Below are 25,278 nucleotides of genomic sequence, written 5' to 3' on the forward strand. Positions count from 1 at the left end.
GTGTTAGCCACATAGGCCAAGCAAGCAAGAGGGAAGTGTTAGAAAAGGGAGAGAATTAGGGAATATTCAGGAAACAGGAAGCCAGCCAAATTTGGTTACTGATGTATATCTCAAAAGTCTTCTAGCAATTAGAAGTTTTAATAGTTTAAAACTACACTAAGACTTTGGAGACACCCTCTTTTCAGAGATGAATGGGAAAACAGACAGTCTTTCACAGCATTCATCATTGTGGACTCTCTGTAGCACTTAACATTGCTGACTATCTTCTATTGGAAACTCAAATTTCTTGGGCTTCCTGATTCTGACTTCTCTTGACTCTATTTTGCTATCTTCTCAGTTTCCCTTGCTGGATCATCATCCCTGAACCATGAGCTAATATAGGTCTATTCCAAAGCTTTCCTGGGGCTACTCTTTTCTCCTTTCCTTAAATTCTTTCTGTAAGTCACATCAGTTCTCATGAGTCTCCTCCATGCAAATGATTATCACATATACACATCAAGTCATGAAAAAGCATTTATTAAGTACTTACTAAGTATTAGGCAATGTACTTAGTGCTAGGAGAACATGGAAAAGGGGGGGGGGAAGGTTCCTGCCTTCAAGGAACTTACATTCTAATAGGAAGACAAGTCCACAAATGGGAACAGAAATGATAAAGACAATTAAAGGAAGATAACTTTAGAGGGAAAAGTATCAGCTAGTGGAGAGACTGGGGAAGAGGCATTTATCCCGTAGACAGTAGTAACTGTTCTGAATCCTAAAAGGAAACCAAACATAATCTCTTTATAGAGTAAGCACTTAATAAATGCTTTGCTGAGTTGGTAAAAGCTAATGCCAGCTGAATAGAATTTTAAAGAGACCAAGAGAAAGAATATTCTTATTCTCCTTTGCTCTACTCAAATTCCATTTGGATTCCATTTAGCATTATTTCTTGGTGTCACATTTTGAGGAAAGACAGTAATTATGTCCAAATGAAACACATATTAGGGTTAGGGTAAGGAGTGTTTGAGGAAGGGATTCCTTCTCCAACTAGTGGCTTCCATGACTGTAAAAATTAAAATTTATCTCAATAATAAAAATATATTTTAAGAGCTTTATTAAGTCATTAGAAATAGAGGAATAAAAGGGATACAAAATAAAAACATACAAAAAATAAATTGGCCCATGGCTAATTATCTTTCCCCAAACCCTAACGCTTACCAGCACCATGCTTGTGACATCAAGTCAAAAAGAGGCCAGAGCAGGACCACCCACTCAATTTATTCCCTGACTAGAGGAAGAACATAATGACAGGAAGTCAGTGAGCTCCTGGGAAATGAAGTTCTTTTTTAGGGTAACAGATTTTCAATTATGTACTTTGAAACATTTTATTTTACATTTAATATTTATATTATAATAAAAATTATAATAATGTCCTAATTTTATTGGAACAAATGATGAGCAAAGAAAAATGTTTGCATAAATTTTTTAATGAAAAGCAAGGGTACAATTTTTGGCTTAAAAGGAAGAATTAGTGCCAAATAGGAGAGTTTTCATATTATTCTAAGGACAATTATAAGCCAATGGAACTTCTTGAACAAGGGAATAATATTATCAGATCTGGGTTTTAGGAATATCAGTTTACAAACAGGGAGGAGAATAGAGTAAAAAACAGAAGCATTGGATTCATGAAGATCAATTATGAAGTAATTTAAATTGTTCAAGTAACTCACCTAGGAAATTTGCCAAGATTACTAAAGAAGGAAGAAAGGGGGAAAAAAAATTTCCTAAGCTCCTACTCTGTGCCAGCTCTTTGCTAAACCCATCATAATTATTATCTCATTTGATTTTCACAACAACAGTTAGAGGTAGGTATTATGATCTCTATTTTCCAATTGAGAAAACTGAGGCACACAGAGGTTAAGTGACCCAGGGTTATATAGCTAGTGTCTAAGGCCAAAGTTAAACTCAAGTCTTTTTGACTGCTAACCCAGTCCTCTATTTGCTGTGCTGCCAGTTATTATTCATGCAATCAATGGTGTTTGACTCTTTATGATCCCTTGGACCACTGCTCACCAATACTATCCATGGGGTTTTCTGGGCAAAGATATTTTCTCTAGGGGATTAAGGTAAACAGAGATTAAGTGACTTGTCCACAGTCACACAGTAAGTGTCTGAGATCTGGATTGAACTCAGAATCTTTATGACCCCAATCTCATTGTTCTATCCACTGTGCCACACAAACTCCTTCTGAGAAATAATTCCTATAAGAAATGATGAATATAAACACTCTTTAGAATCCAGGGAGAACCTAAATAAACTAATATAAAGTAAACAGAACAAGGAAAACGATATACAGAATGATTAAAACAATGTAAATGGGAAGAACAATGAAAATAGCAAAAAAGAAATTGTATACTGTGTAATTATGATGCTCAAACGTTGTTCAAAGAAGAGAGAAAATAAGTCACCTCCCTCAATTCTACACAGAGATGAGGGACTATAATGTCAAATATTACATATACCATTAAACATGGGTCGATGCACTGATTAGGTTTTGCTAACCAATACAATGCTCTCTCTCTTTCTCTGGAGACAAACACATATGGGTATATAATGTTAGGTTTGCATTTGTGTCTGTATGTATGCGATTTAGTGCACAGTAGATAGAATACCAGGCCTGAAGTCAGGAAGACTCATCTTGCTGAGTTCAAATCTCATTTCAAATACTAGTTGTGTGACTTTGGATATGTCACTTAACTCTGTTTGCCTCAATTTCCTCATATTTAAAATGAGCTGGAGAAGGAAATGGCAAGTCTCTTCACCATTTTTCTAAGGACTCCCAAATAGAGTCACCAAGAATCAGATCTGATTGAAATGACAGAACAACAATATAGACATATACACACATATGCATATATGTATGTGTTTATTTGTATATGTAATCTCCCAACTTCTAAACCTGTCACTTTCCAGATTTGCAACCATGATGAAATAAACTCTATTTTTCCTGGAAGGGATTTACCAACATAGTTCCCTATGACTCTACTCATCATCTTCATAACTTGCCAGATCACAGTGTCCTTTCCTGGTTGCCATTCCTAATTGTTTTTGATTTTACATCCAGTGTGCTTGGTACCTAGCAAAACTAAAATTAGTAAAATTTAAATTCTCTCTCTCTTCTCTCTCTCTCTCTCTCTCTCTCTCTCTCTCTCTCTCTCTCTCTCTCTCTCTCTCTCTCTCTCTCTCTCTCTCTCCCTCTGTCTTGGTACCTCTCTTTCTGTCTCTTGACAGGCTACCTTTCCTTTCCTTTTCTATCTTCCTCCCCTTTCCATATGGAAAGTTAAAGGATAATCAGACTAAGGATATAGGATGTTTTTTTGAAGGGTCCATTGGTTTTGTGGTCTCTTTTTTTCATCCATGACAAAATGTCATCTGTTGTTTTTTTTTTCTTTTCCCCCCTTCATTTATCCCAAACTGAGGGTTCTCAATGATATTTTCTCTTTTCTCTCTTGGATTTCCTCTATTAAGTATTTTTTTTTTCATCAAAGGCAGCTTTTATCAGAGCCAGATAGGTGAAATCATGTTTCCTCTCATTTTAGTGTTACAGGTATTATAATTTAGAGATCAATGGATTGGGACACATAACCAGTTTGAATCTCATCTCTTATGCTTTCTCTATTATTTCTAGCAAATGACCAAATCTCTCTGATCTTTCATTTATAAATTGATCTGTTAATATAAAATGAGGGACTTCCGGTCAAGATAGCGGCTTAGAATCTGTGAAAGTTCAGACCTCAGAAACCCTTCCTTCCTGATCGCAAACTGAGAGCTCCTAGGACACTGAAATTCAAGCTGAACAACAGGACAGACCCGGGGAACCCTCCTCCCAGACCTGGATCAAAAGGTACGGCCCCCCAAAAGCCTAAACCCTAGATCACTCGGATCTAAGGGGCAGGCAGAAGGAAGGTCCCAGGACCCATCCCCCCCAACCCAGAGTGCTGAGCCCATGGCAGCAGCGGGAATTTCAGGGTCTGCAAAAGGGCCCCAGGGCTGGCTATTTTGAAGGACTCACCTTGAAAGCAACCTGAGCCAGTCGCCGGGATGCCCAACACAGATGGCAGGGAAACATAGAGAGAAGGGGGAAGTCTGTAGCCCCCTGGCTGGGTCCTTCCAACTGAGACTCTGGGGAGGTCCCAGCTTTAGGGCACCAGCTGAACCCAATCCCATCAGGAGGCCTCAGAGCTACTGAAAGGAGAGAAACCTTAGGGCCGTCAAAGGGGTTTCTCCAAAGAGCTTACCTTGAAAGTAACTTGGGCCAGGCTCTGGGCATTCAACATAGATTGTGGAGGAGGAGGTTGGGTTTTTTATTTCTTTTTTTTTGGGGGGGGGGGGGTCGGGGATCATTTGGCCCATACCAGCTGAACCTAATCCCATAAGGAGCCCTCAGAGCTTCTGAAAGAACAGAAACAGGGCCGGCGAAGAGCTTACCTTGAAAGCAACCTGGGCCAGTCTCCGGGCATTCAACACAGATTGTGAAGGAGGATGTTTTTTGCTTTAGGGCTCATTCAGTACAAACAAGCTGAACCTAATCCCATTAGGAGCCCTCAGAGCCCAGGGAGGCCATGACCCCTCCCTCCTTAGAGAGCAGAGTCTTCTGAAAGAACCAGCTGAATCTAATCCATCAAAAATCCATCAAAAGTCTCCAGAACAAAGGGAAGCCTAGGCTCCCCACCCATCCTCATTGACTGCTGGACTTTAAGCCAATCAAAAGCCTCCAGAGCACAGGGAAGCTCAAACCCCCAACAACCATCCCCCAGAGACTACACCAAGAGATCTTCTGCTAAAGCTCCAAGAAGGGAGACTGATAGAAGTCCCCAAAAAACAAAGAAAATGAGAGGAACAAGAGCACAGACAAATATGGGGAGGAAAGAAGGGGTGAATTTGAGCAAACAACAGAAAAAGAAGAAACTACAATAGACAGCTACTACTCAGCAAATGGAACAGAGGGGGAGAGATCAGCAAACAATAAACCAGAAATCCCAGTGAATTGGATACAGGCTGTGGGAGAACTCAAAACACAACTAAGAGAGGCTGAAGACAATTGGGAAAAGAACTTAAAAATTAAGATAAGCCATCTGGAAACAGAGGCACTTGCACTAAAACAAGAAAATAGTGTTTTGAAAGCCAAAATCAACCAGCTGGAAAATGAGGCAAAGGAGATGAAAGATGAGGTAAAGAGGATGAAAGACGATCTTCAAAGAAAATCAGACCAGAAGGAAAAAGATGATCAAAAAGCCAGAGATGAAATCCAATCTTTAAGAACCAGAATACAACAACTAGAATCAAGTGACCTCACAAGGCAGCAGGACACTATAAAACAAAACAAAAAGAATGAAAAAATTGAGGAAAATGTGAAGCATATCATTCACAAAACAGATGATTTAGAAAATCATTCAAGAAGAGACAATTTAAGAATAATTGGACTACCAGAAGACCATGACAAAAGAAAAAGCCTGGACATAATACTGGAGGAAATTATCCAGGAAAACTGTACCAAGATCCTAGAACAAGAGGGGAAAGTGGAGATTGAAAGAATCCACAGATCACAACCTGTATTTAATCCCCAACTGACAACACCAAGAAATGTTATAGCCAAATTCAAAAACAATCAGATGAAAAAACAGGTATTACAAGCTGCCAAGAAGAAGCCATTCAGATACCATGGAAACATGGTGAGGATAACACAGGATCTGTCTGCATCCACACTGAAGGACCAAAAGGCATGGAATGCGATATTCCAGAAAGCAAGGGAACTAGGTCTACAACCAAGAATAAAATACTCATCAAATCTGACTATATTCTTACAGGGGAAAGTATGGTCAGTCAACACAACAGAAGAGTTCCAAGCATTCATAAATAAAAGACCAGACCTGAACAGAAAATTTGATGTCCAACCACAGAACTCAAGAGAATCATCAAAAGGCAATTAAAAAAGAGGGGAAAAAAACACAACAACAACAAAAATTTTATAAGAGACTCAATAAGTTAAAATGATATGTACCTCTATAAGAAAAGAGGTCATTGGTAATTCTTAAAAAATGTTGCTATCACCTGAGCAGCTAGAAGAATTACACTCAGAGGGAACACTGACAAACTGTATAGGATGAAAGAACAAGACATAAATAGGTATATAGATATATGCATAAATAAATACATATACATGTGTATGTGTGTGTATATATATACATATATATACATGACTAGAGATAAACAAGAAAAGAGGTTATGACTAAAAGAAATGGGAAAAGAAACAAATGGGGGTAAATTTATATGTCACAAGGAAGCTCAGGGCAGGAGGGGGGAGAACATCAATACACTGGAAGGGTAGAGAGAATGGAGACAGGAAATACTCAACTCTTACGTACTTTGAAACAGACCCAAAGAGGGAAGAACAACCCAATCCATTGGGGAAGAGAATAGATTTGCAACCTATAGGGGAGTAGAAGGGTAAAAAATGGACTGGTGGGGAGGGAAGCAGTACAAGGGAGGGAGAGGGTGGGGGGGAATTTTAAAAAGACTACAGGGAAAAATGAGGGAGGGAATAAGAAGGGAGGGGGTTAGAAAGGGAAGTAGAATAAGGGAGGGAACGGCGGGGGGGGGGGGGGCTGCCTATAAACAAACATTGGTATAGAAGGAAATAGTGAAAGAAGAAAAGGCAGGACCAGGAGTAGAAATCAAAATGCTGGGAAATACACAGCTAGTAATCACAACTCTGAATGTGAATGGAATGAACTCACCCACAAAACGCAAGTGAATAGCAGAGTGGATTAGAATCCAAAACCCTACCATATGCTGTCTGCAAGAAACAAACATGAGGAAGGTAGATACTCATAGGGTGAAAGTAAGAGGATGGAGCCAAACCTATTGGGCATCAAATGATAAAAAGAAGGCAGGAGTAGCACTCATGACATCAGACAAAGCCAAAGTAAAAATAAATCTAGTTAAAAGAGATAGGGAAGGTAATTACATCCTGATAAAGGGCAGTGTAGACAATGAGGAAATATTTGTACTCAATATGTATGCATCAAATGGCAGAGCATCCAATTTTTTAAAGGAGAAACTAGGGGAGCTCAAGGATGAAATAGATAGAAAAACTATACTAGTGGGAGATCTGAACCTTCCCCTTTTCGAACTAGATAAGTCAAAAGAAAAAATAAATAAGAAAGAGGTGAGAGAAGCAAAAGAAATCTTAGAAAAATTAGAGTTAGTAGACATATAGAGAAAAATAAATAGAGACAAAAAGGAATACACCTTCTTTTCAGCAGAACATGGTACATTCACAAAAATTGACCATGTACTAGGGCACAAAACCATTGCAAACAAGTGCAAAAGGGCAGAAATAATAAATGCAACCTTCTCAGGCCACAGTGCAATAAAAATAATAATTAATAAGGGTACATGGATAGATCAATCAAAAATTAATTGGAAATTAAACAATATGATTCTCCAAAACCAGCTAGTTAAAGAACAAATCGTAGAAACAATTAATAACTTCATTGAAGAAAATGACAATGGTGAGACATCCTTTCAAAACCTATGGGATTCAGCCAAAGCAGTACTCAGGGGAAAATTTATATCCTTGAGTTCATAAACAAATTATGAAGGGCAGAGGTCAATGAATTGGAAATGCAAATTAAAAAAACTAGAAAGTGAACAAATTAAAAATCCTCAGATGAAGACTAAATTAGAGATCCTAAAAATCAAAGGAGAAATTAATAAAATTGAAAGTCAAAGAACTATTGATTTAATAAATAAGACTAGAAGCTGGTACTTTGAAAAAACAAATAAAATTGGCAAAATACTAGTCAGTCTAATTAAAAAAAAGGAAAGAAAAAAACCAAATTGACAGTATTTAAGATGAAAAGGGAGACCTCACCTCTAATGAAGAGGAAATCAAGGCAATCATTAAAAACTACTATGCCCAATTATATGGCAAAAAATATGGCAATCTAAGTGATATGGATGAATACTTACAAAAATATAAATTGCCTAGACTAAAAGAAGAAGAAATATATTACCTAAACAACCCCCTATAAGAAAAAGTAATTGAACAAACCATCAAAGAACTCCCTAAGAAAAAAGCCCCAGGTCCAGACGGATTCACAAATGAATTCTATCAAACATTCAAAGAACAGCTAACCCCAATACTATACAAACTATTTGACAGAATAAGCCAAGAAGGGGTTCTACCATATTCTTTTTACGACACAAACATGGTATTGATCCCAAAGCCAGGCAGGTTAAAAACAGAGAAAGAAAACGATAGGCCAATCTCCCTAATGAATATAGATGCAAAAATCTTAAATAGGACACTAGCAAAAAAACTCCAGCAAGTCATCACAAGGGTTATCCACTACGATCAGGTAGGATTCATTCGAGGAATACAAGAATGGTTCAATATTAGGAAAACCATTTACATAATTGACTATATAAACAAGCAAACCAACAAAAATCACATGATTATTTCAATAGATGCAGAAAAAGCCTTTGACAAAATATAACACCCATGCCTATTGAAAACACTAGAAAGTATAGGAATAGAAGGGCCTTTCCTAAAAATAATAAACAGTATATATCTAAAACCATCAGCTAATCATCTGCAATGGGGAAAAATTCAAAGCCTTCCCAATAAGATCAGGAGTCAAACAAGGATGCCCATTATCACCTTTATTATTTAATATTGTACTAGAAACACTAGCAGTAGCAATTAGAGAAGAAAAAGAAATTGAAGGTATTAAAATTGGCAATGAGGAGACCAAGCTGTCACTCTTTGTGGATGATATGATGATTTACTTAAAGAATCCCACAGAATCAACCAAAAAGCTAATCGAAATAATCAACAACTTTAGAATAGTTGCAGGATACAAAATAAACCCACATAAGTCATCAGCATTTCTATATATCTCCAACCCAGTTCAGCAGCAAGAATTAGAAAGAGAAATTCCATTTAGTCACCCGAGACAATATAAAATACTTAGGAATCTATCTGCCGAGACAAACACAAGAACTATATGAACACAACTACAAAACACTCTCCACACAATTAAGACTAGATCTAAACAATTGGAAAAACATTGATTGCTCTTGGATGGGACGAGCTAACATAATAAAAATGACCATCCTACCCAAACTTATCTATCTATTTAGTGCCATACCTATTGAACTACCAAAAAACTATTTTACTGAATTAGAGAAAACCATAACAAAGTTCATTTGGAAGAATAAAGATCAAGGATATCCAGGGAAATAATGAAAAAAAATACAAAAGAAGGTGGCCTTGCAGTCCCAGATCTCAAACTATATTACAAAGCAGAGGTCATCAAACCAATTTGGTACTGGCTAAGAGACAGAAAGGAGGAGAAGTGGAATAGACTTGGAGTAAATGAGCTCAGTAAGACAGTCTTTGACAAACCCAAAGACCCCAGCTTTTGGGAAAAAATCCAGCATTTGATAAAAACTGCTGGGAAAATTGAAAGACAGTGTGAGAGAGATTAGGTTTGGATCAACACCTCACACCCTACACCAAGATAAACTCAGAATGGACGAATGACTTGAATATAAAGAAGGAAACTATAAGTAAATTAGATGAACACAGAATAGTATACATGTCAGAACTTTGGGAAGGGAAAGACTTTAAAACCAAGCAAGACTTAGAAAGAGTCACAAAATGCAAAATAAATAATTTTGACTACATCAAATTAAAAAGGTTTTGTACAAACAAAACCAATGTAACTAAAATTAGAAGGAAAGCAACAAATTGGGAAACAATCTTCATACCAAAAACCTCTGACAAAGGTCTAATTACTCAAATCTATAAAGAGGTAAACCAGTTGTACAAAAAATCAAGCCATTCTCCAATTGAAAAAAGGGCAAGAGACATGAATGGGCAATTTTCAGTTAAAGAAATCAAGACTATTAATAAGCACATGAAAAAGTGTTCTAGATCTCTTATAATCAGAGAGATGCAAATCAAAACAACTTTGAGGTATCACCTCACACCTAGCAGATTGTTCAACAAGACAGCAAAGGAAAGTAATGAATGCTGGAGGGGATGTGGCAAAGTAGGGACATTAATGCATTGCTGGTGGAGTTGTGAATTGATCCAACCATTCTGGAGGGCAATTTGGAACTATGCCCAAAGGGCGATAAAAGACTGTCTGCCCTTTTATCCAGCCATAGCACTGCTGGGTTTGTACCCCAAAGAGATAATAAGGAAAAAGACTTGTACAAGAATATTCATAGCTGCGCTCTTTGTGGTAGCCAAAAATTGGAAAATGAGGGGATGCCCTTCAATTGGGGAATGGCTGAACAAATTATGGTATATGTTGGTGATGGAATACTATTGTGCTCAAAGGAATAATAAAGTGGAGGAATTCCATGGGAGCTGGAACAACCTCCAGGAAGTGATGCAGAGTGAGAGGAGCAGAACCAGGAGAACATTGTACACAGAGACTGACACATTGTGGTACAAGAGAACCTAATGGACTTCTCCAGTAATGGCTTTACAATGTCCCTGAACAACCTGCAGTGATCTACGAGAAAAAAAAAAACAAAAAACAATATCTTCAAGCAGAGGACAAACTGAGGGAGTAAAAACACTGAGGAAAAGCAACTGCTTGACTACAGAGGTTGAGGGGACATGATCAAGGAGAGACACTAAATGAGCGCCCTATTGCAAATACCAACAACAAGGAAATGGGTTCAGAGCAAGGACACATGTGATACCCAGATGAATCGCTTGTCGGCTAGGGAAGGGGTGAGGGGGGTTGGGGGGGAGTGTAAACCTTAAAATTTCTTAGACTTATAAATGTTGGAAATTTCACCATTGGGAAATTTCATACTTGAAAAATTTCCTACTGATAGTCTATTGGAATGTGAACCCCCTTTGCATGGGAGGGTCCTTCTCCTCCCTACTTAAGATTACTTTAGGACAGAAACCTTTTGCTGAACAATGGAAAGGGCTTTGACCTATGCTTAAGCATAGAACAGGAAGTTCTTTGAGTCATGATTGATTTTAGAATTGATACAATAGAGATACTTGGAATGACAGAACCAGGCCTTGGAACTTACAATCTCCACCCTACTCAGAGTAACAGGATTTAGGAAGGGCTGCAGCAAAGATTAAGATTTAATTATTTGAGAATATGACCTTCAACAGACATGTGCAAAGGGCGCAGACCTCTGGGTGGTCCTGGGTTAAGCTAGAGCCACCATTGGCACAGGGGAGACATCGACAGTGATTGGTAGATGTGAGAACTGAGGGGAGGGAACTGAGATGGTTTCCTGAAAGATAGCGGGGTCTATCCAACCACTGAAGGTGGTTGGAGAGGTTTTGCTCTGAGAGGTGGTGCTCTGAGAAGGCTTGCTCTGAAGGAGGCTGGAGGTGGAGGCCCCTGAGACTGTTTCTCCATTTTGGTCACTTGAGTGATAGGGACTGATCTCTTTCCTTGCCTCAGCTATCTAAGGGCTTGGGCCTTTTGGCCCAGACTAAACAGAGGGGGTATTTAAGCCCTATTCCCTTCTCTCCCCTTTCTCTCTCTCTCTCTCTCTCTCTCTCTCTCTCTCTCTCTCTCTCTCTCTCTCTCTCTCTCTCTATCTATCTATCTATCTATCTATCTATCTTTCTCTAATACCTTTCTTCCTCCTGTTTGTAATTAAAAACTCCATAAAAGGTTGACTGCTGACTTGAGTTTTCATTTAGGAATTACATAGCTGAATTCCTTGGAGACCTTAAATTAATATATATCAGTCTTTTAAAGTGATTTCCTTGTCACAGGGAGGAAAAGAAAATGATCTGTTTCCAATGAACAATGTATGAAAATGACCAAATAAAATAATGTTTAAAAATATATATATAAAATGAGGGCTTTGGTCCTTCTAATTCTAAACTATTGAGATCCTGTAATTTCACCCCTCTAATGGTCCTGACCTTAAGGCAGGTGGAGCAGCTAGGTGGCTCAGTGGACTGAGAAAGAGGCCTAGAGATAGGAGGTCTTGGATCAAATCTGGACTCAAACATTTCCTAGTTGTGTCACTCTGGACAATTCACTCAATTCCTATTGCTTAGGCCTTATCCATCTTCTTCCTTGGAACCAAAACAGTATTGTTTCTAAGATGGAAGATAAGGGGAAAGAAGGAAGGAAGGAAAGAAAACAAACAAAGAAAGGAAAGGAAGGAAAAGAAAGGAAAGGAAGGAAAGGAAGAAGAAAGACAATGCAGGTTAGAGTGCCAGGCCTGGAACTGAGATGTTTGGGCATAAATATGGCCTCAGACATTTCCTAGCTGGGCAAGTCTCTTAACCCTGTTTGCCTTGTTCTTTTCTCTTAGAGTTGTTATTAAAACCTAAAGTAAGGTGCTTTTTGTTGAGTTTTTTTGTTGTTTTTAAAGAAAGACACTATGATACAATGTAAAGAGCAATGGAAGGAAATCAAGAGAGGTGTATTCTAATCTTGAATGTGACTAATTGACTGTATGAGTAAGTCATGTCACTCTATCTCTGCAATTAATAATCTTAGAGAGTTTCCCAGAGAACTGTCAGACAATGTGGCACACAATCAGCTGGGGTAAAGGGAAGGACTTGAACTGATTCAGAGCTCAGTACTCTAGCCACAAAACTCTTCTATCTTTTCCAAAAATATTTTTCACAATAAATCACATGAAGAGCAGCAACCAATCTCATGTATTTATTAAAAACAAAAGTAGGCTAGCAATGGAACCACCCTACTGAGGCCTCCAGGATATCTTGCTTCCTTGGCATTCTCCATATTTTTGGATGAGGACCTGAACTTTTCTGTTCCTAGAAGAGAGATGAAAAAGGAGAGCACTGTGAATCACCTTCAGTTAAAAAAAATCGAGGGTCTGACAGGGTAATAAAAAACTCTGCCTAGAAAATAACCAGCCGAACAAGGACAACATAGAACATTAGAGTAGGAAGGAACCTTAAAATGCAGAATGAAGTTTGGAAGGCAGCTTAGAACAAAGAACATCAGAACTTCAGCTATTTCATGGATTGCCAATTTTTTTTTCAGAAACTTATTGTTTGGAACTAAAATCAACCTCTTGGTAACTTTTGTTCATTGGTCTATTTGTGCCCTTTGGAACCAAGCAGAACAAGAAGTATCTTCTGTACCTCCAGAGCCCTTCTGATACTGAAGGCAGTGATTAATATACTCTTCTCTTTCTGTTTTCTGTGCCCTGGATTAAACAATTCTGGGCCCTCAAACAACATCTTTATTGGTTGATTTCTTTCCTCTGGATAAGTTTAAGTATAGCTAAGAGGGATAGTAGATAGAGATTGGGAGCCTTAGAAACTCAGGAAAACCTAAGTTCAAACCCAGCCTCAGAAACTCAGGAGTTATGTGATCTTGGTCAAGTCACTTAATTCTATTTGCCTCAGTTCCCTCATCTGCAAAAGGGGAATAATAGTAGTACCTGCATCCCAGGGTTGTTATGAGAATAAAATGAGGTAATAATTATAAAGTTCTTAGCACAGTACCTGGAACATTGTAACTGCTATATATCGTTCAGTTGTTTCAGTCCTGTCCAACTCTTTGGGACCCTATTTGGGATTTTCTTGTAAAAAACATTGGAATAGTTTGACATTTCCTTCTCCAATTCATATTCCAGATAGGGAAACTGATGTACACTGGGTTAAGTGACTTCCCCAGGGTCACACAGACATTGGGAGCCAATTTTGAACTTCGGTCTTCCTAACTCTAGGCCCAGTGCTTTATCTATTGTGACATCTAGCTGCCTTCAAATGCTATATAAATGTTAACTCAGCATTTCTCCATTCTTCCAGTCTTCCCCTGGAGATCCTAGTTCCCACAGATACTAAATCCATTGAATGCTAGTTTTCAGGTCCCTTTCAGTTTGATGTCAAAGAGGTTCATGAATTCTTTATCTAGACTTTTACACAGAACATCCTTAGGGTTTCTAGTCAGTTAAAGGTACAGGTACATTTTATGCTCTGGGTTCTAAGGCCCTTTCTCACCCAGACATTTTGTGGTCTATGAAGTTATGATTTTACCTTGAGATCTGATAGATTTGGAAAAATTAAGTTTATTTATTTCTGCTTGTTCCCTCTAAACCCAGATGAAGATGTGGTAAAGTTCATGTCAACCATTTAGCTAGACCATTGGAGAATTGCCAAATGATTTCAATTTCACCTCAGCAAGGTTTAAAAAGGAATTGAAATTATCAGTCATCTGGAAGGTCTCAAGATACCTAGTCAGGCCTAGGAAATGGGAATTCTTCATAATACCTTACTGAGGGGCATAAATGTGGTACCAAGGTGGTATAGCAGACTTAGTTACTTCCCAATGTCGCCAGTCCCCAACAAGGGGCTCTGATGGAGGATAAAACTAGGGTAGAGATGCAGGATAATTTGGAAATGGGTCCTACACAGAGAAGAATTTTAAATCTTAATCCTGATTCTCCAATTTAACCCTCAGATGCCACAGCATCACTAGGTACAGCCCTCCCTTTGGGTCTTCATCAAATTGTTCCTTTGCTTTGATCCTAAAGGAAGGTCCTCCTCCTTCCTTTCTATTCATGCAAAATATATTGATCCTTCAAGTCTTATCTCCTCCTTGTTTCTCCACAGCTTACAGACTTCTTTCCCCTTTGAACTCTTAAAGTGAACTGGAAACTATAGATCTGATTTCCATTATAGTCCTTTTGCAAATGATTTGTGTGACCTTGGACAAATAAATTATCCTCCTTGGAATCCAGTTTCTTTCTCTTTAAAGCGAAATAGCTGGCCACATACTATTTTTTTGACTCTTTTATAACAACTGATAATCAATGATACGTATTAGTTCCAAGGCAGAAGAGTAGTAAGGGCTTGGCAATGGAAGTTAAGTGACCTTCCCAAAGTCTCAAAGATAAGATGTGATTGAGGCTACATTTGAACCCAGGATCTCCTGTCTCTAGGCCTGACTCTCAATCTACTGAGCCATCTATCTGCTCCTGGCCTGCATATTCTATCAGAACTCCTACCCCCCAGATCTGATGTTCTCTATTCTATTCTGGGCAGTCTTCCAGGTGTTATCTAATTTAATTTTGCAAGCCTTTATTATGCACCTGGCGTTTGCTAGGCACTGGGGATAAAAAACTAAAAATACAATAATCTTTGCCCTAAAGGAACTTAATCTATTTGAGTGAAATAAGAAATGTACACTCAGTAAGTGCAAAGTAATTGGTTGGGGGAATGGGAAGAATGACTCTAGTAGAGGGTGGGTTTAGGAAAATCACCTATTTCATGCAGTGAGCAATAATTGAAAAGGATCTCAATGGAGCTAGGGAGTCCAAGAGGCAGAGATGGGACGGAAGGACATTTCAGACATAGGGTACTTCCTATATAAAGATATAAAGGGAGAAGATGGAATGTCACATGCAGAAAACAGCAAATAAACAATTTGACTGGAATTTAGAGTAAACAGGAGATTAACAATGAATCTATGAGTACCCATCATGTTATTTAGTGCTCCTGATTGTTTTATTACTTCTTCTATTATTTCTAGAAATAGCACCCTATTATTTCAAGTATATGTTTGTGGTATTTCCAGCAAAAGTGTTGAGAAGCCCTGAGGGAAAGAGATACATCAAATCTTGGCCAGAGGATACTGTGGCAGAGGGAAGTCAAAGTAGAAATCCATGGAATTTAAGAAGCCATTCCCTCACCTTGTCTTTGTACCCTTAACCTTTGTGCATAAACATCCATTCAGGTTAATCCATTAAGCTACTGATAAGAGGATTTTAGAACTTTTTGAGAGATTCCTCACTGTCCCTTGAACTTTTCCTTGACAACATTGTAGTGGTAACCTAATTTCCATCATCCCCATCACTTTCTCATTGTCCATTTGACCTAGCTAATTGTGTGAGACTTTTTAGAGTCTAGGCCTACATAATTGGAGGAAACGTTGTATAGTGGAAAGAACCCTGTATTAAAATCTAGCAGAGGTAGTTTTGAATCCCATGTGTGTCATTTTATTCCTGGGAGGTCTTGGGCAAATCATCACCCCACTTTGACAGACTGGTAAAACCTGTAGACCCCATTTCAAAATAACAGTTGTTACCTACTTTCATAATTGAAGGAAACAAAAATTTTCAGTTTGAGGTTAGTGAAAATAAAGATGTTCATTTTTTCCTCATCCAAGTTCATGGATCACATGAAATGTTCCCACTGACCCACTGGTAGGGGGTTTATGAACTACAGATCAAGAACTTCTGAACTAAATGACCACTAAGGACTCCTCATGTTTCTAGTTTAAATCAGGCTTTAAACTGTCATCTATAAAAAAATTATCTTGGTACTTACATATTTTCCATACACAGAATGCAGCGATTGTCATAGGTACGACCATCATTGCCACAGACAGGATAATAGATTTTTGGGCATCCAAAAATTTTAGAATGACATTTAGCCTAAAACAGTCGTAAAACAAAATGAGTATAAATCACAGAAACTCATATGCTCATAACTTCAGAGCCTGGATGGATCTACACCAATCATTTCAGGCAGTCAGGTCATGAACATTTAGGAAGTACCTACTATGTGTCACTCATTGTAATCAGCAATGAAGATACAAAGAAAGATAAAAGATAGTTCCTGTCATCAAGGAGTAGGGAGACAAGACACCCTGTTTTATAGGGAGACTGTTATCTAATGGGAAAGATAACATACAACCAATTATGTACAAACCATATATAGGAAATACCCTCTGGGGATAGTTTGGGTCTGATAGGCTGGGGGGGGGGGCGTGAGGGGGAGAAGATGCCTTTCCCTTTCCAAGAATCTTTCTTGCCTTCTTCTGTTTCTTTTTGTTTTGTTTCTTTTGTTTTTATCAAAAAGCACATTTGCACAATCACAAAAGTCACTGAAATGTTCTTTCCTTTTGTCAATAGAAAGAAAACAATTTCTGAAGTTAGCTTCATTGCACAAAATGTCATTGTCTTACAACAGGAGAGCTATGAAAGATCTTAGAATAAATGATGTGGAACACATGGCTAGAAAGGAGCTTGGAGTATAGAATATCACATCAGAGCAGCAAGAGACTTCAGAACATACAATGTAAGTGCTATTAGACTGCCTAGAATATGGAACACAGAATGTCAAAGCTGGAAGAGACTTCAGAACACAGAATGTCAGAGCATAGGGTACAACAGATCACAGCTGAAAGGAAGCCAGAATATAGGACATTAGATTTCAGAGCACAGAACACAAAAGATCAATGCTGGAAGACATCTCAATATATAGATACACATTTCCAAAATGTTAGAGCTAGAGGGGACATCAGAATCCATAAAACGTTAGGCATGGAAGGGATCAGAGAATGTAGAGTACATAATATGTCAGAATTTAAAGATTATTTTTGTTCCTTTTCTTCATTTAAGTCAAAAGGAAACTGAGGTCTAGAGAGAGGGAGTGACTTGTCTAAGGTTCACGGATACACTTATGATCTTAGGTCAAAGAATGGTGGAATAGGGGTGCATCTATGTCCGGTACTGAATACTGAATGGACTGTGTGGATCAATGGTCCCCTTCTTTTGGGAGCTGAGCCTGCAGTCTCTCAAAGTTGGGGGTCCTTCTGACTAAGTGGAGCAGTCAGGCAAATTATTAAGAGGTGAGAGACAACTGAGTGTTCAGACCTGTGGTTAGGCATCATGCAGTTGTTCTGCCATTGCACAGGGTTTGTGTTTATTTTATACCTTTAGTGAGTACATGCTTTTCTAGCACACAATTATTTTTCATCATACATGTTCTTCTACAGATAATTGGATGTGTAACACATTAACGCAGCACTTAATCAACATTCTGTGATAATTTATCATGTTGCCACAACAGAAATATTTGTGATGGAGAAGAATGACATGGATAGGGTGATCGGGAGGTTAATTCCTCCTGACCCGTGGGATGACCAGCTAGGGGAATCATTGTTGCTTTTGATCAGCTTTTGCAAACAGTCACAATTAGTTAGGAGATGGGTAACAAAACATTTCATAGCTAGGTACAGGGTTAGAGAGAGGGTAATTTAAAGCAGACTAGAATTGGAATTTTCCTCAATTTCCTAGTTACATTTTTCTTGTGTTTCATTAAGGCACCTTGACAATGTTGCTTGGTTATCATAAACATAATGAACCAGAGAAATCTGTCAGTAGTTTGTGCTTTAGAGAAGTGATTGATTGTGGTGCTTTTGTGTTTGACTAGCAGTGGGAGTGGGGCATCTGAGTGTACCTCTGCTAAGAAAGAAAAGGAGGGGTAATGGGTGATGATCTTTAGGTTTTAATTCTGTGAATGTAATCTTTTTAGGGTAAAAATCTGGGGGGATTAAAGTGGGACATATGTGTGTTAACCTTTTAAGTATTTTCTCTTATATTATTTCTCCTGTGCTGGGAAGAGAATAGTTTCATTAGTAAGGGAAGTTGGAGGGAGAAGTCACACAGAGGCAGTTCAATGGGTGCCTCATCTTTTCTGAAAGTTGCTCTGGAGTCTTCATTTTCCCAAACTGTGACTCTGTCAGACAGTGAGGATATGATAACTTTCCACACCCTTTTCTGAAATGTTAAATGACAAAGCAGAAACTTTCCTTACCTTTTGTGGGAATTTTTTAGCTTGAACAGTATCTAGGAAATAAATATATAAAAGGTTAGGATTACCTAGTCTGTATGACGGATACTTAGGGTGTGGGAGAGGGAAAGTGAGGGAGACAGAGGAGTACAGATTACATTTCTACTATCTCCACACACCCCTCTGCCCCTGCACTGATCTTTCCCCAAAACAGAGGCCCCCAAAATGTGGCAAACTGAGATAAAAGTTCAGCTGGCTATATAAAGATATAGGTGTGTTTCTATTATTCCAAATTCTTGAATCTGGGAATCAGGATGTCTGGGACTTTGTTTTAGTGGCCCTATGAAATCACTGTATGACCTCAGACAAGTCTCCTTCTGTCATTTCATTTAACTTTCCTTTGCTTCAAAACGGTTGGGTTGAACTAGATAATCTAAGATTCTCTCCCACCTCTGCCATTTGATGTTTCATGTTCTAAGGTCACTTTCAGCTCTAAAAGTACATGTTCTTTACTGCTTGTTCTACAATATATGGTCTTTGTTTTACATCCTATGTTCACTCTCCAACATTCTTTTAACTTTATCAAGGTTTATTGAGATGCCATAATGTTGGAGAAGCTAGGGTAGGATAAAAAAATAAATAAGATAAAATACCTCCCTAGAAAAAACAATACAAATAAATAAAATGCAATGCAAAATCTAAAAAGTACTATGGGAAAAGTCAAGATTTCTTAGAGGAATGTGGTTTTGAAACTGATATTTTGACAGATTGAGACCTAGAGGCAGGCCATGTCAAGCAAAGGAAACTTAGCAGTAATAGAATAGTATCAGTTATAGAAAAGAGTTAATAGACTAGAAGGTGGTTGGTGTATTTAGATAATCAATACTCTCTCAAATGTTACTAATAAATTCAATGACCTTTTTCTCAGTTCTCACCTACCTTGACTTCTTTCTGAAACTGTCAATATGACTATTCCAAAATCTCTCTTCTCTTGGTTTCTATAGCACTGCTCTCACCTGGCTTTCCTCCTTCCTGTTTGTCAGCCACAATCTACTTTGTTGTTTTATCTTCCATGTCCTGAATTCTTTTCATGGGCATACACCAAGATTTTCTTGTGGGTTCTCTTCTCTTTTCTCTCTTAGCCATTTGACTTGTTTCCTTAGTTTAAATGTCAACTATGAAGATGTCACAGAGAGCAGCATAGGCACCCTTCATCTCGTTCTTCAATATTCATCCTACATCATGAACTGTTCACTGGACACTTCATCCTGGAAGTCCCACAGCCATCAGCAATCACAACATATCCCAAACAAAAGATAATTGATCTTTTCTCCTACAAACCTACATGGTTTCCAGCTGTCCCTATTTCTATCAAAGGTATCACCATGCCCCCTTTCACGTAGACTTAAATACCTATGAGCCATCTTGGACTTTCTTTTCTTTTCTAAATTACTAATATGACCTATATACTTAGTCTGCATTCTTTGTGTGGTCTTAAATAGTCATCATAAATCCAGTAATTATTCTCTGAAGTTTGATTTCAACAAATCTATCGCAAACAAAAATGTGAACTAGATAAAGAATCTCTATGATATTGCCTTTTACTTTTTGGGGGGTAACCCTCAGTTTTATTAATATAATGACCGCATCTGAAAGTGTAGGCAACATGTCACATCCTCCCACTTCTCTAATTAAAACATATTAAAAGAAATCTATTTTTTTATCTCATACCCTCAAAGGAAAAAAAATAGGAAAAATTTCTCTTAATACAAATGCAAAGTCGAGGAAAACAAATTACCTTAATGACTGTACACAAGAATATATATATATATATATATATATATATATATATATATATATATATGTCTTGTTCCATATCCTAAATCCATCAGTTCTCTGTAATGTAAAGCATGTTTCATCTCAAGGGCCCAATTCCTTCTGATATTCTATATCTATTTCCAAGTGAATAAAATAATTTGGAGTAGTTTTTTTCTATGCTTCTCTAGATGACTTGTAAAATGAATTAAATCTTAATCTTACTCCTTATGTGCTCTCATTTCTGCTCTCCTACCTGTAGATTTGAGAGTTGGAAGGGATTTTAGGATTGGGAAAATCCATGGATTTTCAGCCCAAATAATTGGGTTTCAGTTTTGGATGTGCCAGTCATTCTTTTGTGGACAATAGAAAGAGTCATTTCTCCTCTCTAACACTCAAGTTTCCTAATTTGTACACTATTAATGATGACACTTATACTCCCTTCCTTGCAGGGCTATTGTAAATAAAATGCTTTGGAAAGAAAAACATTCCTTCCTAGGAGCATATGCAGGAAGCTGGAAAGGAACTCAATCATCTATTCCAAACTACTGATTTGATAAAAGAGAAAACTGAGGCACAATATTACACTTGTAATAAACAGAAGATTCTAACCCCAATTCTCTTGTCTATATCAAATTATATACTCTTAGCTTTCTTTACTAAGACCTTCTTCTGTTAACTCATTGAGGTCTGGCATAATGAAGTTTTTAAAGGCTATGTTACAAGATGAGTTTTGTCAAGTCCATTCAAGCTGGTAATGCTTTCTGGGTCATCATTTTCTGATCTATTGAAATAGTCAAATTCAGGCTACTTACATGGTATGGACTATATTATAGAAGGTAAAGATTTTTTTGAATATTGAAAGTGAAAGCAGAGAAGTAAGTAAATAAAGGTGATGACTATGTTAGTGCCGGTAAATTCAAGAGACACTAAGGAAGTAAAAATGAGAAGAAATGAATGTGAGGTTAATGAGACTGAAGAATTTAATATGACACCAAGGATGAAAACTTAAGTAACTGTATGGTGATATCTTAACAGTAATAGAGGTATTTGGGAAAAAGATGTGTTTTGGGGTAAAAAATATTTTCATTTCTTTGGGCATGCTGAATTGAATATGTCAATCTATGGCTACTTCCAGGAGCAGCTTGTTCCACAGTTAGATTAGTAAACTTTAGGAAATTTCCCCTGATATCAAGCATTGCCTCTTGGTGACTATACCTATTGATCATAATTCTACTCTCTTGGATAAAACAGGAAAAAAAAAACTATCTAATCATTCCTGTACCTGATAGCCTTTCAAATACTTGAAGACAACTATCATGTCCTTTATAAGTCTCCTCATCTCCAGATTAAACATCTCAATTTCATTTCAAGAATCCTCATATGTCACGATACCAAGGCTCTTTGCTAACTTAGTCTATCCTTTCTGTACTTCCCCCAACTTATCAATGTTCTTCCCTAAATGTGGCATCTAGAATTGAGCGTAGTACTTTCTTATGCTGTCTGTCCAGGACAAAAGACAATGGAGTTGTAACCTCCCTAGACTTGAACACATTCTTCTGTGAATGCTGCCTAAGGAAGCATTAGCTTGTTTTAGGCTACCATATTGGATAGTCAACTCACATTGAGTTAGTCCACTAATACTCTTATGTCTTTAAAAGATGAGTTGTAGGGTCTAATCACACACTCATCTTGTAACTGTTAGGTTGATTTTTTTTTTAATTCAGTATGATTTTACTTGCATATTTGTTAACTTTTGATCTCATTCAATTTGGCCTGAGGTCCTAACCTGTCAAGATTTTTCTAAAACCTGTCTGTTTCCCAGTGAGATTGCCCCTCCTCGTAGCTTTTTGTCATCTGCAAATATGATGAGTATGCCATCTCAGTCTTTATTCAAGTCATTGATAAAATGATCAGCTAACACAAGATGAAGCACAGTCCCCTAGAGCTTTCCACTAGACACTTCATTCCAAGTTAATCGATATACAAACAAGGATGATTAGAGTATCATGATGTAATGGGAGTATGATGGATCTGGATTCCAGGCAGCTATCACCAAGGACCTATGAACTGCCATTTACTTCTTTTGGGATGGGTGATAAGTCATTTAGACCCTTCAGCCTTGGACCCTTCCCTCTTTTCATTTGTAAAAGGCAGGAGTTGGATTGATATCCTCTGAGATTTCTTTTAGCTTTTAAATCCATTATCCTGTGATTTTTCTTTGACTTAATCCAACAAAACAGCTCTGAAGCCACCTCATCATATTCTTGGTTGGCTTGAAAATCCCAGACTTGACTATGAGAATAGCATGAAATCCTTTGTCAAATGTTTTCCTATAATCAAAGGCTGTGTATATTCATAGCATTTTCTAAACTAATCAGATCAGTTGTGTTTTTGAAAAGGGAGATGAAGTTTGTTTGGAATGACTTGTTTTTGAGGAAGCTATACTGGCTCTCCATGATCAATTTTTGCCACATCCAAATGAGATTAGACATGGGCAGGTAGGTTAGAGCCAGGCCTAAATACAGGAGATCCTAGGTTCTAATCTAGCATAGCTCCTAGCTGTATCATCCTAGGTAAGTCACTTAATCCACATTGCCTTCCTCTTACTGTTCTTCTGCCTGGGAATCAATACACAGCATTGATTCTAAGACAGAAGACAAGGGTTTAAAAAAAAAAGTGGGAGCAAGATTAGACTTAATTGATTTGGCCCCAGGGAACAGATTGGGGATGGAGGGAGAGGTAGAGGCTAACAGTTTGGGCTGAGTATCAGAACTTTCTATTAAGGAAATGTATCAAAATAAAACACTGGGAAGCACTGAGCTTCTTATCATAGGCATTCTTCTAACAGAGATTCAGTGATTCTCTCTCAGGTTATCAGTAGAAAGTATTCCTGTTCCTGGAGGGAGAATGGACTCAATGATCTCTTAAATCTTATCTAGTTCTTTATGTTTCTATAAATTGTTTCTAGGGTTTAGAATTTAGGTTTGAAATTTCATCCATGTAGGGAGCTCTCCTTTAGGACACTCCCTCAATCCATGTAGGTCCTTATCATTTCAGAAACTTAGAGTGCTAGAGAATGATTTTACATTCTAACAGTCAAGAAAATCTGAGTACAAGCCCCACCTCAGATACTTCCTGCCTATGTGACCCTTAGCAATGAAGACATTTGGACTTGATGTTTTCTAAGGTCCCCTTCAGCTTTCCGTCTATGATTCTATGAGCTTATAACATTCTATATACATTTGAATTCTAAAGAGAAATATTTTAGAATCCTTGTTAGGTGACCCCTGAGATTTTCATGTTAGTGTATATAAAGTCCTTCCTCACAGCAATCTCATGAGATAAATAGACCAATGATTATTATTCCTAAGGTACTGATCAGGAAGCTGAGTCTCAGGGAGATTAATTAACTTGCCTTTTGTCTCATAGTGACTAATTAGAGCCAAGTTTCCAAATTCAGTACCCTGTCCTTAAAGTTGAGAGCTCTTTACACTCCATCCCAGCTCATCCTGGAATCTGTCTTCAAACAACACAAGTAACAGAGTGTGGATGCAAGGGTGTTGCTATAGGAAGCAGGAAATCCTTGTCCTCATTCTGGCCCAATCATCAGCTGAATGTCCCTTCACTTAACTACACATTCTTCTCCATAAAAAATTGCACAATTGCTAAAGCACTTATCTTACAGGTTTATTTGGATCCAATGAGATCAGGTAAATAATAACAAATAATAGCTAGCATTTATGGAGCACTGAAAGGTTTTCAAAACTCTTTACATATTATTTCATTTTATCTTCATAGTATCTTTGGGAGTTGGGAGTTATTAACGTCCACATGTGGGAATCTAGGTGGCAGAGTGGATAGTGTCAGGCTTGGTCTCAGGAAGATTCATCTTTCAAATTTCTAATTTGGCCTCAGACATGACCAAGCTTTGTGACCCAGGGCAAGACACTGAACCTTGTTTGTCTGAACTGTTCATGTGTAAAAAGAAGTAGAGAAAGAAATGACAAATCACTCCAGGGTCTTTGCCAAGAAAACCCCAAATGGAGTCATGAAAAGTCAGATACAACTGAAATGGATGAACAACAAATTATCCCCATTTTTTAGATGAGGAAACTGGTTGAAAAATAGTAAGTGACTTGCATGAGATCACAGAGCTAGTGAATGTCTCAGACAATATTTGAACTTAAGTCTTCCCAACTCCAAAACTACCACCTGTCTTTCCCAGTCTCTATGCATCTGTCTATTGGTCTGTCTGCCTCTCTCTGTGTCTCTGTCTCACTTTTCATTTTAAGTCAACTTTCTCATCCATCCTTCAATTTAGTGCAATAATCCTGTCTATGATTATAATATCAGTATCTTTTCCACATAACACAAATCCAGGTTCTCAGAGGTACAGCTGGCACCTGGGTTCAAAGATGGATGCTCTCCCTTACTAGCTGTCAGGCTACTTCTCCTCTCTGGTCTCTGTTTTCCCCTAAGTGTAGCAGCACTAATCAAACTCCCCTTGTTCTCCCTCACACAGCAGAGTTGTGGAGGAAGCTTCCAGCCTCAGGAGCTGTCTTTATGTAGCCCATTCACCAGCATTTAGTCCCTGTTCATTAAGCTTTAAAAAACTCCCTTTGGGTACAACTAAAGTCAAATTGGGTTCTGGCTGAAGGGCCATCTGGGGGCTACTAGCTCCAAAGCATGGGCAGTGTACCCAAGGGGAAACTTACCCATGAAGCAGCATAGAGCCATGGAGAGCAGCAGAAATATGGCAAGGATCCTCATGATCAGTCTTCTTTAGCTCTACCTGAAGATGAAACTGAAAGGTTTCAACTGAGATTAGTTGTCAAAAATGCAAAGGAGCT

General features: G+C 38.0%; 1 protein-coding gene across 2 annotated transcripts; it reads right to left on the reverse strand.

Annotated features, from left to right (window-relative positions):
* Positions 1 to 12,697: 12,697 nt before the first annotated feature.
* Positions 12,698 to 25,278, reverse strand: LOC103106275 (serine protease inhibitor Kazal-type 1-like). 2 transcript variants are annotated; one of them, XM_007474091.3, is made up of 4 exons: positions 25,144 to 25,278; positions 18,635 to 18,666; positions 16,361 to 16,467; positions 12,698 to 12,835 (listed from the first exon to the last, which is right to left on the reverse strand). In XM_007474091.3, the coding sequence occupies exons 1-4, from the start codon at positions 25,196 to 25,198 to the stop codon at positions 12,760 to 12,762; spliced, it is 270 nt and encodes an 89-aa protein (XP_007474153.1). In that variant the 5' UTR covers positions 25,199 to 25,278; the 3' UTR covers positions 12,698 to 12,759. The 2 variants fall into 2 exon arrangements, with proteins under 2 accessions (XP_007474153.1, XP_007474154.1); XM_007474092.3 differs by lacking the exon at positions 12,698 to 12,835 and adding an exon at positions 15,267 to 15,396.

Source organism: Monodelphis domestica, chromosome 1, assembly GCF_027887165.1.
Source record: "Monodelphis domestica isolate mMonDom1 chromosome 1, mMonDom1.pri, whole genome shotgun sequence".
NCBI classification, from domain to species: domain Eukaryota; kingdom Metazoa; phylum Chordata; class Mammalia; order Didelphimorphia; family Didelphidae; genus Monodelphis; species Monodelphis domestica.

Excerpts from the sequence above, each read along its gene's own strand:
- LOC103106275 (XM_007474091.3), bottom strand. The coding sequence starts at position 25,198 with ATGAGGATCCTTGCCATATTTCTGCTGCTCTCCATGGCTCTATGCTGC. Across the intron at positions 16,468-18,634 it reads CTAAAAAATTCCCACAAAAG|GCTAAATGTCATTCTAAAAT; the intron begins GTAAGGAAAGTT and ends CGACTGTTTTAG. Across the intron at positions 12,836-16,360 it reads ATTCTGTGTATGGAAAATAT|GAACAGAAAAGTTCAGGTCC; the intron begins GTAAGTACCAAG and ends TCTCTCTTCTAG.